General features: G+C 28.8%; 1 protein-coding gene across 1 annotated transcript; it reads left to right on the forward strand.

Moving 5' to 3' along the window:
- Positions 1-9,758: 9,758 nt before the first annotated feature.
- Positions 9,759-10,154, forward strand: UCRPA7_305 (hypothetical protein; the record flags this gene model as incomplete). The annotated part of the gene is made up of 1 exon (XM_007912915.1): positions 9,759-10,154. The coding sequence occupies one exon, from the start codon at positions 9,759-9,761 to the stop codon at positions 10,152-10,154; it is 396 nt and encodes a 131-aa protein (XP_007911106.1).
- Positions 10,155-13,144: the final 2,990 nt, after the last annotated feature.

Raw genomic sequence — 13,144 nt, forward strand, 5'->3', positions numbered from 1 at the left:
ATCTATCTGGCCCGTTACAATAGCTAAAGCTAGAATTATATTAGGATATTCAAGTTTTCCTAAGCTTTATAAACTTTTATAAAAGGTTTATTACTTAATACTCTAAAATCATTATACTATTAACCTTAATATTGAAAGGAAGCTAATAAAAAGTTAAGTAGAGAGAGTTTAAGTAGCTACCTTTAATCTAGCAAATGTTTGCCAAACTTAAACAAACATTCTAAGATACTACTATTCTTAGGCATTAGGATCCTACAAAGGAGACATATGTTAAGACTGATATATTAAATAAAACAATCTTAAGAATATTATCCTAAAATATAAAGGGTTAGTAAAGGCCGATTATATACTAGTTGTAAAAGCTAACTAATATCAAAATAAGATAGAGAGTTAGATAATAAAAGCTTTTTACTATCGTTGAAAGTTATAAGTACTAACGTCATTACTTAAATAACGTTATAAAGAAATTCCTTATCCTAACAGACTATAAGATACTATAAAGTATCGTACGTATGCTAGCAAAGAATCTCTAAAAAAGACTTACCTAATAAATCTATTGTTTGTCAACTTTCAATTTTAATCTTTAGTATAGACTAAAGTCAACTAACTTTATAAATAGTCTATCTAAAAGGCTAGACTATATAAAGAAGAAGATAATATATAAAAACGTACTTTTTACTTTAGAAAAGAAGTTATAATTAACAAAAGTGCTACCAAACAGAGTATAAAAGTAAGTAGTTATAATTATTATAACATTTAGAAAGAGTGTTATTAACGATTATATCAATACTATAAGACTAAATATAGAAGGTATATTCGCTTAAAGATATAGTCAAAAGAAGTATCGTCTAATGCCTAAAAGATTAATCATAGAATTAGATTCTAAAGGCTTACAAACGACTATATAAGTTATAATCATAGTGTTGACAAAGTCTATTATAGACGCTTATAATATAAAGGATAAGACTAAAAGTCCTTTAGCGTCCGCTAGCTAAGCAGCTACTAGCTTAAGGTAAGTTAAAGAGGCTAAAGCTAAAATATTGATTTATAATCAATTGATCCTATATTCAATAGTAAAAAGACTTACTAAGGGTAAAATAGCATTAGCAAAAGCATCTAGAGAAGCTTTATATAGAATAGTCAAAGGATTATAGACTAAAGACCTAGATGTTATAATATTAAAGAAGACTGCTAGCTAAAAAGCTAGAGTAAAAGAAGGTTATAATGTAGATTCTAATAGTATACTCTTTTATAAAGACTATTTGATAATTTTAGCTTAAGGTTTACTCTAATTAAAGCTTCTATAGTAATACTATAATAATATTTAAGTAGGCTATTTTAGCTAAAGTAAAATAGTTGAATTACTAAACCATAAGTTCTATTAGGAAAATCTAACTAAAAACGTCCGATAGTATATAAACTTATATCTAATATACTAAGGAAAAAGAAGGTCTAAATATAAACCTTATAACACTCTATAGTCATTATCCTTACCTAAGCATCCTTTCTAAGAAATTAGTATAAACTTTATCACTAGCTTATTTAACAGTATAGACGCTGATAGAATAGTATATAATTCTATTCTAATGATTATAGATAGATATATTAAGTTAGCTATATTTATAGCCATCCAAAAGATAGTGACTATACTTACGATTATATAGCTACTATATAAGTATATAAAGTATCGTTTTAAATCTTTTATAAACATTGTTAGTAATAGAAACTCTCTCTTTATAAGCAAATTCTAAAAAGACTTTATATAAGTAAGGAAGATTATATAGTGATTATCTACCACTTTCTACCCTTAGATAGATAGATAGATAGAATAAACCTATTAGATCCTTAAAGGATATTTATAAGCATTTATAATAAAACTATAAAACATCTAGACTTAGCTACTTTATAATATAAAGTTTGCCTATAATAATAGCTATCATAACTTAATTAGTATATCTCCATTTTATATCTTATATAGCTATAATCCTCGTATAGTCGAATATATTAAAGAAAGATATTTTACTAAGGTATAAAAAGTTATTAAAAGACTCACTCAACTAAAAGAAGTATAAAAACAGCTTGCCAAACATTAAGAATATATAGTAGCAATATAAAAGAAACATTATAACTACCGCCATCAGTCAAAAGAATATAATATTAGAAATATCGTCAGACTCTTAATAAAGAACTTCCACTTTAAAGCTAGATATAAATTAGCATCGACTTATATTAAGATAAAAATCCTAAAGAAGATTAAAACTTAAGCTTATAAAATAGCCTTATTAACTAAATATGCTAGAATATATAATATATTTTTAGTATCTTTTATTAAGTTATAGAAAAATTAACAAAAAGTTGTCAATATAATGCTACTTTCTGACTTTAAAGATAAGAAAGATAAATAAGAAGTTGAAGATATAATACTAGATAAAGGTAAAAAGATAAAGAAAAGATTCTTTATCAAATAGAAAGGCTAGTTTATAGAATATAATATATAAGAATCTAGAAAGTATTTAGCTAACTTAGGTAAGTTATTAGCTTAATATAAATCTAAATCATTAAGATATTATAAGAAATAAAACAATTAACAATCAATCTCTAATAGTATAGCGAAAATATGTTAAGATTATAAAAGACTATTATAAAATAATTCTTTTAATAAAAAACAACCTTTTATAAGAAACTTATATCTTATCTATAAAAAACCAGCTTTCTATAAGTAAACAAATATAACCGTTTCTATCAATCAAAAGCCAAAGGCTTAAAGAAAACACTCCTATCATTAAGCTAAAGCATTATCCTTATCCTCCTCTAAATCTAAGGAATCTTTACTTAAGCTAAAGTGGTAAGATAGCTAAGGAGAGTCAACATCCTTATCTAACTCTAAAGAAGGCTGACAACTATTCTTCACTTATTTGATAGTTTAAAGTATAAATCCTTTAGACTATATACGCTTACGACCGCCAATACCTTTGTCTAAATCAATAGATAAAATAAAGAAAATAAAATAATTATTATAAGCTTAACAAGCCTTTATTAAAGCATTAGAATATATCTTATATATAGGCACTAAATCCTTAGTCAAACTATACTTTATTATATCCTTTTTTTCAAACTTACTAAATTCAAAATTATTTAGCTAATCCTATAAAACTGTTAATATCGATTGACTATAATAAAATAGAAAATAAAAAACTACTTATGATAAAAGCTATAGCTTTTATAAGGAAACCTTAAACTTTAATAGCCTTAAACTTTAGCTAAGATAAAGTAAGACGCTAGCAAATAGTAATGCTATTAACTTACTGCTTATTTACTATCTTAACTATCATTTTAATACTAATAGCAATCATATAGTAAGTAGCTATAGCTTTCTATATTATATTATACTTTTATATATCATTATTATTCATAAGGTATACATCTTTCTCTAAAGCCTTACAAAGTATAGTTTCTATATAATTTAAGATTATCATATGATAATCAATATGGAAGGCATTGTTATAAGAAAGAATCTATATATTAGCAGCAGCTTTTATAAGAATATCCTTAATTAACTCTTCGTCAAACTCTTATAAAGTATATATAATGTTAAGTAAATCATCAGGCATTTATTATCTTAGTTAGCAAAGAATATTCATACTAAGGACGATAATATTAGCTAGAATATAGTATTAACAATCAATAGTATAAGTACTATAAGTTTATAAACACTTTAGAGAGAGTATATAGTAAGAACTAGCCTTTATCAAGTCTAAGTACCGCTTTATAAGATAGTAAGTATAAACACTATCAATCTTCTATATCACTTAATTAGTAGCTATAATCATAGTAAATAAGATATAAAAAACTTATAATATTATAGCCACTCTAAGCGTTAGTAGCATTATAGAAGAACTTAACTATAAGCTTAGAATATATAGTTATCTTGACGGTAGAAAGTATATAATAATATATAGGCGAAAAATCGGCAAAAAGTTAAATAAGTTAATATATATTAAATTAAATATAAAGTAAAGCTATATACTTAAAAAAGGAAAGATTGATAGCGAAAGAAAGCTAAACATACTTTAAAAAATAAAGTTGTTAAAAAAAAGAAAAGGTTATAAAAATATACTGTCTATATTAAATATATTAGTTATATTAAAATATCTTAATTAGAAGATATTTTAAGATAAGTTGTTTTCAAAGGAAGAGAAGATAAACAAGCTATAAAAAGAATCTATATAGTATATAATCATAGTTAAGATAAACAAAAAGAATAAATTGACGATATTTTAATAATCATAAAAGACAGTCGTAAAGGCTATCTTAAGGCTATAAAAGGCAAAGCTATAACTCTAATAATAAAAGACTATATAAGATACTTTATATATTTAACTTAAAAAAGTCGAAAGTATAAAAGATAAGTAAGTAAATAAAGGAAAGATTATATATAAAAGGCTGTCTAACTATCAATCACTTGCCATTATATTAGCAAGAAGCTTATCTATAATACTTTATAGTCAATTAACCATAAAAAAATAAAATAAAAAATAGCCTACCTTCAAATAAAGGTTGAAAATATTAGCTTAATAGCGTCTACCTATCATATAAACAATATATAATCATCTTATTAAAAAGATAGTAAATTTATAGTATTAAGGCTTAAAATAAAGCGATAGAAAATCACCTATGATTATTATAATAGTCTTAAATAACTATTAAGAAGGCTTATTATAACTTTGTCGACAACAAAATAATAAAGAATCTACTAACACTAAAGACCAACACTTTCAAAGGAAAGGATATTATAAAAATATCGCCTCCTTAGTATAGCTATAGCTATAAACCATAGGCCTACGCCTCACCAAAGGGCATAGATCCTCTATAGGATATATAAATGCCTTACTATCGCTTGGTCGTAGACCGATTGGTAAGTAATAGTCTTAGAACCTATATATACCTAGCTTGGAGGTAATAAATCAATAACCCCCTCTCTGTTCTTTACCTTGTATATGTGACTTAGCTTCACCATCCTTATAATAAGGTAGTAGTGTTAGGTAGAAATATATATTAAATAAGTTAGGAATATATAATGTTTTTTATCTTTTCTTTCTTTCTTTATTATTTTGTTAATATCTTAGGAATATTTAGGGTATTTTTAATATTTATAAGCCTTTTAGGAAAGAATAATTATATATTATTATCATAGTGATAGACTTTATAAAGTTGATTATTATAATATTTATTATAATTATTTATTTGCTTTTTTGGTTTTCTATAGTAGAAGTACTTTACTTTATTTATTAAACGTTATTATTAGCTATATTTGTCTTGCTTATATTAGGCTTCTTTATAAAAGGAATTATATATTAGTTAAGATAAATCAATCTATTTAGATAGTATATAGTAGGTAGATATAATAGTATAAGGATATAACGATAGATAATAAACTATCTTATAATAGTTTAAAGTTATATTAATTATTTGTCTACTATCCTTTATATTGATTACTTTAGTTTTTAAAGCTTTAATTTTCTAACGTTAAATTTTTAATATAGCTATTATATTAGCTAATTTAAAGGTTATAATGATTTCTATAGATGGTAGTATTTATATTTATAATTAAGCCTTAGCAAAGTATAGAACTTATAGTTATAGATAATCATTATATTATTTATTCGAAAAGGCTCTTAAAGTGTTAATTATAGTAAGAGGATAACTAGAAAGAGTGATAGCTATATAAGGCTGTAGATATAGTAAGATATACCTTTCTAAAGTAGCTACTATCTTTTTAATATTATCTTTTAGGATTTTCCAAAGTATTTAATAGATCTAATTATATAATATATCTTATATTTTAATAAGAAAGATATTTAGCTTATTTTAAATTTTTAACTGATAGTTAAAAGGAAAAATTATAAAGAATTAATATATATAATGTTTATTTATCTTTAGGATATTATTATTTAAGCTATTTAAATTATTAAGTAAAGGTTTTTAAAGAAAGATGATTAGGTTTATAATATAATTATATATTATTTTTTTATCAAAGGTTTAAAAACATTTATATAGTTCCTCTTTTATATAGATAAGATAATTTTCAGCTTTTTTCCTTATAGCTAATTCGATGATTTATTTTATAATCAACTTTACTTCTTTAGTATAGTATAAGTATATCTATCAAACCTATTAATCTTTAGAAGGTTTATAATATTAAGCTATATTTTTCTAATGATAAAGGAATTTAGTAACATTCTAACTATTAAACTAAAAAGCTTTTATAATATTAAGCTTAAATATTTGATAGAATTTTAAGCTATACTTTCTTTTAGTATCTTAATTAAACCTATCGTTATCTTAGAAACCTATAATAGGATTTAATGTTAATAAAATATATTGTTTAAAGGGTTTGATAGTTAAAAGCCTTTAAATAGTATTAGCACTATTAGTATAGATAATAATATAAAAGACTTAGGATTTAATTTAGATTGATTTTGTTGATATCTTATAAAAGCAATTGATAAAAAGCTTTAATGATTAAGTAAATAAGACTAATTTTTATTTAGTTTATTAAATAAGGCTTATAAGTTTGAAGATATATTGTTAGATTTAGACTATCTTCTTTTCTTTAGTAATAATATATTATATATATATATTTTATTATTTATTGTTAGGAATTAGTTTAATCTTTAGCTTTTCTAATATTCTTAATATTAATTAAAAGTATTATCGACTTTTATCTTACTCTTTCTTTCTTAATTAATAGAATTCTTTTTATCTTTTTGTTAGATAGAATATTTATTAAAAGCTAACGTTAGTACTATCTTTAATAAAATATTCTTTACATCATTTTTTACTTATATTAGTAAGTTTAGACTCTATTAGTTGTTAAGATATATAATAATAGCTATAGCTTATTTATTTATATAATAAAGCTTTATCTACTAAAGTAGTAATAATAATAATTTATTACTTATCTAACAGTATAAAGCTATAATAAAGATTCTACTTAAATACTAGCTAACGTTACTATACTATCTTATCTCTAATTATATAAAAACCTTATTAGTATCCTACCTATAATAGTTTGAAGACAACCTATTCTTATACTAAGTAAGTGTTAAGTCAATAGACAAAAACCATACTCTTAGCTAACCTTATTATCAAGACTATAATATATATTATATACTCTTTCTTTTCTTATTAATACTTTAAGGTAAGATTATTTTATATTTACTTTAAATATAACTTATATATACTTTACTATATTTATATAGTTAGCTAATATTTTCCTTCTTTCTTTTTAACTTATAAATATTATATTAATCTTCTGATTAATAGCTATTATCTTTATACTATCTTTAGAATAACTATATCTTATCGATAATATACTTAGTAAAGGCTCTATTATTTTTATATTTTTTTCTTTCTTATTATAAGTTAAGAATCTTACTTAATAATTATATAATTTATATTTTTTATATTATTAAATTAAGTAAAATATACTAACTATATAGCTTTTATTATAATTATATAATTCTAGTAAATTATATATTTTAATAATTAAAATAAGTATATATTATAATATTAATTATAATTAAATAATTTCTTTTTTCTTTTCTTTAGATAGTTATCTTTAGTATATTAGCTTAATATATACTATCTATAGATAGCTTATTTTTAATATATCTTTATTATATAATTATAAGAATAGTATTTAAAGTATTATTTAACTATTACTTTCTTATAGAAAGGTTTATAAAGATATTAAGCATTATTTTATATTATATTATTATTATAAAGTTAGTCTACTAACGTTTCATCTTCTACTATAATATAGAAAATTAAAAGAACCTTTTATTAAGCTTTTTTAAACAATAATATATAAAGAATATATACTTTATTATCTTATCTAATCTTAAGTTATAGATAGCTTCAAGATAACCTTTATATATTCACTATCTATACTCTATATATAGCTATAGTCTATGTTTAATATATAAGTATAATACCTACTTTATATACTTAGCTGACCCAATCTCTTATTATATCTACTTTTATCTTTTCTTTTTAGTCTTTAAAGGCTAGCTTTTAAGCTTTAGATGATAGTCGTCTTACCGTTATAATAGTGTCGCTTTAAAGAAGCTTTACATTCGCTTTGACTATAATATTGCTACTAAAATAGTAGAATATTATAATAATTTTACTTAATATTTTAATATACTATCTTAACATTATCTTAAGTTTAATAAAGTTTTTAAAGTCTTTAAGATTTAATAAAGTTTTTTAAATTCTATTAAAGGTTAAATTATAGTTATTATAATTATTATTTTTTATTTTATTATAGTTAGCCTTATAATTAAACCTTAAAGTATTAATAGTAAGGATGATAGCTACTATTACTATTTAATTATTATCGATAATTAGTAAAGAATATTATTTATTCTTTAAAAAATAGTAATAAAATAAGTTTATTTACTTTTTACTTAAATATCTTTAGATAATTTTCTAATAAAAATAGTTAATTACTTTATTTTATAATTAGTAATTGTTAGCAGTTAAGATAGTCTTAAGATAATCTTTATTAAAGTTTTTATAATCTTTTCTTTATATAAATTGTTAAGACTTAACTTTAATATTTTCTTTTATATTGATAAATATTATTAGATTATCTAGTATATTTAATTTGTTAGTAAAGCTTCTTTTTTAAAGTTTAAATAAATTAGAATTAATAGTTTTAAAGCTTTAGATAATAGTTTTATTAAAATTTTATAACCTTTTATTTAATATTCTTTTAAGTAAAATTATATATATAAAAATTAAAATTAGAAAATTATATATATAAGCTATTTTGATTTTTTAGGTTTTAGATTATTTTTATTAGTAAAAATAAAGTCTAATTAGTCTTTAAAAAATATTAATTTTTAAAAAATCTTATTATAATTAAGTTGATAAAGTAAAGTAATAATATATATAAGTTATAAAAGTATATTTAACTATCTTTTAACTATCTTTTTGAAAAATATAAATATTTGTTAGAATCAAAGTTTTAATAATTAATTAAGATTTAATTAGTCTTTAGATTATTTTAAAAGTTTAATTTTTTATTATAGTTTATTTTAATAATAGTTATATTTTTAATTTAATAAAAATATATTTTCAAGTTTTCGATTATATTTTAAAGTTGATTTTAAATATTAAATTCTTTTTTTCTAAAGTTTTTTAAATAATTTAACTTTAATTAATAGTTAATTATTATTTTTTTATTTATTTTCTTTTTTAGTTAATTTTTAAAAGATTATAATTTTATATATATAAACATTATATTCAAAATACTTATATAATTACTAAATATAAATTGCTATTTTTTTTAAATATATAAAATTATTATTCTTATCAATTATCAAATCTTAACATTGTTAACTATATCTTTAGAGATTATCGTTTATAAGATATTAATAGATATTTATAATAATACTGCTTATATTATAGTCGTTAATAAAATAAGATAATAGTATCTACTATTAACCAACACTCTCTCAAGATATTATATAATATCCATACAAATGAAGCCTCTAGAGTATAAAGAATATAATAGAATGAAAGAGATAGTCATTCTTATATTCTTATAATGATAGCTAAGTGAGACAAGTAAAAATGAAGTAAGTAATAGCAAATAAGTCACCTGACTGCTGGCAGGGGTAAGACCCTGCTCCCCCAACTCAATATCCTGCCTCTTTTTCAGCGTTTGCTGTCTGCAGCTGAAGCAGTCAATGGAGATCGCCTGCCTGAGCACCTGCACACCGAAATTCGTTACGGATGTGAGGTCATCCTTGAAGGATGTCGAGGTTGGAGAGGAGACTATACCTGATCGCATGCTGTCGCGCATCCGTTACTTCCAAAATGATGCTTTCAAGACTGATGATGGCAAAGACGACCTTGCACGTTTGCCTCAGCGCGTGAAGTACATCACCTTCAAGGCCACCCGGTTGGACCACAACATGGATTGGATGTCAAAGAACAGCCTTTCTGGAACCAAAGAGGCGAAGGAGATTGGCGGGGTTCAGATGAACCAAATTTCGAAGGCCACCAAGTGCGCATCTGCGAAGCTGCTGCTGCACATGGAGGGCTGCACGTGCTCTGGCACGTACCTGCACCTCCCACCTTAGATATCTCTCCATAGCTTCCCCCAGGAGACCTCTTCCTCTTGATATTCATCATCTTCCTCATACCTTTATTTGCATCCGCAAAGACTCCTCTCTCATTCACTCTGTTAGCCCTACCAAGCCCTAAACCTAACAAGCAGGTCGACCATTTCGAGATTTTTGGAGAACTTCTCAAGTACTTCAATGTATATGACTCCGAAAATGGCCCGTACGAAGTCTTCTTCCAAGCCACCGATCTGTCGAGAAACCACAGAGTTCTTCAACAGTCTGCTACGCCGCATATCGACCTCAGGGACTTCCCCAACGTGGGAGCTCCGCCTACTCGCAATCGCTTCGATAGCCGTGATCAGTTCGTTGCTAATCAGGCTGTCGGTAGATCGAATAATCACATCTTGGAACAGATTCGCTACAATAACCCTCAAGGCTGAGGTGTTCGACACTGCCATCATGCCGTGTCCTCATCGAGAATAAATCTCAGGTTATCGTCAGTTTTACCCAAAGGCGAAGCCAACCTGCTCCCACAGGTCTCCATCCTTCAAAGACTCTGCAGACATGAGACAATGTACATGATCTCATTATCTGCAATAGGTGATTGACTGATGATAGAACCTTGGTCTTTACTTCCTGAATGGAAGGAACTGACTGACTGGGACCACGATCCTCCCAAGTTGGTTGACTGACCAGACAATGAAGACTATGCTCCAAGTGTCCTAGCATCGGAGAACTTCCATACTTATCTCGTTCAACAGATCTCTGAGACTGAGATCCATGATCTGAGGAAGACCAACGAAGAATCGACCGACGCATACAATTTGCGAATCACCGCAACGGGTCAATATCCTGACGGACAGCGTAGCACCAGTGATCGCCGTCGTTGCCATGGGGGTTTGGCGCGTTGGATGCGAAGATTTTGGGCAATTCGACCGGAGCTTGCTGGTGTTGAGAAGCGGTCGCGCCAGAATGCTCATTATGGGCTTGAGTCTGTAAGCATAAAGCTTAAACGTCAAGATTATCCTTGTGCTCGGTGAAGTATTCACGGATTCTGGTCCCAAGTCGGCAGCCGGATTGCAAACATGGTCTCTCGAATGAAGTCCATGCACGAAAAGAACATCAAGTTCAGCTCTGTCAAGCAGTTTAACGAAGACACATGGAATGACTATCCCCATCGGATTACAACCGAAGGTCAGACCCAGGTGACAATCTTTCAAAAGGTTAGCTCAGATAAAGCGATCAAAGCTGAGTTTCTCGCAATGAACTCATTGACATTCCCCAACGGCTGTCCGCATGAAACACCACTTTTCGACCAGTCCGGAGTGGCCTATGAATACCCGCTTCGTTTTGACGAACGTGGACTAGACCAGGTGGACATGTTCGAAGCAATCCCTGCATTGAAGACGGTTTGCAACGGTCGCGCACCCCAGTGGCTCAAGGATCAGTACAATTCCATGGACGCTTGCAAGGAGGATGCGTATGACCAACTCTCCCGAATGCCTCCAGGTGTCAAAGTTCATTCCAGGAGTGGCTGCTTGTGGCAAGTCGACGTTCCTGCAGAACAGAGAACATAATCCTGTCTGCCTTCTACGGACTAAATCCTAAGGGATCTACATCGCAGACAGCGATCCCTTCTACACGGGTCGCACTCTATAGTACTCCTCCGCCAGGGTAATAAACGATAGTTCGGCAAGGGTGTCACTACCTCCTCAACAAGGGTTTACTAAAAAGTTGATAGACCGACAGTAATAAACAGGATATTCGAGAACTTGATGAGTATTATAACTCTCGACATCAAGTATCTTCACCCTTCAACAATTAACGTTTATTACCCTGGCGGAGGAGTAATGCGGCAGTTGATACCTTTGCCAAGAGCTTTGAAAGCAGACAAAAGAGACTCGGCCTGGAGCATCCGATTCCGATTATTCGCTTGTACTCTATGACGAGCGAAGTCGACTCGATGATCACTCGACATTCGAAGCAGAGAAGTTCTGTTTTCAATCAAGAGGCTGCAACCGAGGCTGTGGTCGAGGCTGACGATGCAGTGTTGAACTCGTCCGAGAGGATAATTCTTGGCAGAATATATGGTCACGAAGGCTGCGCTCGAGATCCACGATGCCAAAGCTGCAAATCGAAAGAATGCATCAATCTGCCGAAACATGTCGCTTCAGCAAGCCGCGGTTGCTTATTCTCGTGAGCACATAGCTGATTTTACTTACCCGGCGTACCATGGAAGATAGACAAACGAAGACACAGCGGCGCCGGATTGGCAACGGTGTTCGCCGACGATGAATGCACGCGACGTGGTGATAAGCAGACGCCATAAATGTGAAGAGGCTGGAGGTCATGTGCGTTCTCAGAGGCGCGATGCATGCACAAAGACATTCGCGTCCTGCAACGCGCCTAAACCGGTAGTGATCGAATGCCCCCACAGCTACGGCATCCCACTGGACATAGCGCGGGATGGAGTGGCGGTCAGCCACTGAGGGGTGCAGCATGTGGGTGCTGTGCATAATGTACACTGATGTTAGAGCTGCGGGCAGGCGGTGGGCAAGCACAGGCCAGCTTTCCCCTTCCCACAATATTCAGCAGGTAGGCCGTTAGTCTCACCGATCGATCGTTGCTCTCTGTGGCCAAGGCCAAGGTCAACCGGCCGCCTTTTCCCTCATCCTCCACTCAATTTGATCAATACAACACAACGGTCGCCCGCGCTCCTTTGATGTGCGGTGCAAGCCTGAGGAATCTCCTATACGTGCCTCAGCTACCGTCTTAAGAGATCCTATCGCAAACATGACCCGTGTCGTCGTCTACAGCGCCGCCCTGGTGGCATTTATCGCTGGTGAGTGCCTTGCGTGTTATCGCCAAGCTACAGCTTCCTTATCGTGTCGTCATCACCGAACCTGGGGGCAACATCACCTCTTTGAATGCCCTTGCACATGATGAGCGCCCGAGCGGCTTCAAGCAAAACACGAGCTATTGTAGAGAGCCTGGACGACAATTGC

This window comes from Phaeoacremonium minimum, assembly GCF_000392275.1.
Source record: "Phaeoacremonium minimum UCRPA7 unplaced genomic scaffold PA7_03_scaffold_26, whole genome shotgun sequence".
NCBI classification, from domain to species: domain Eukaryota; kingdom Fungi; phylum Ascomycota; class Sordariomycetes; order Togniniales; family Togniniaceae; genus Phaeoacremonium; species Phaeoacremonium minimum.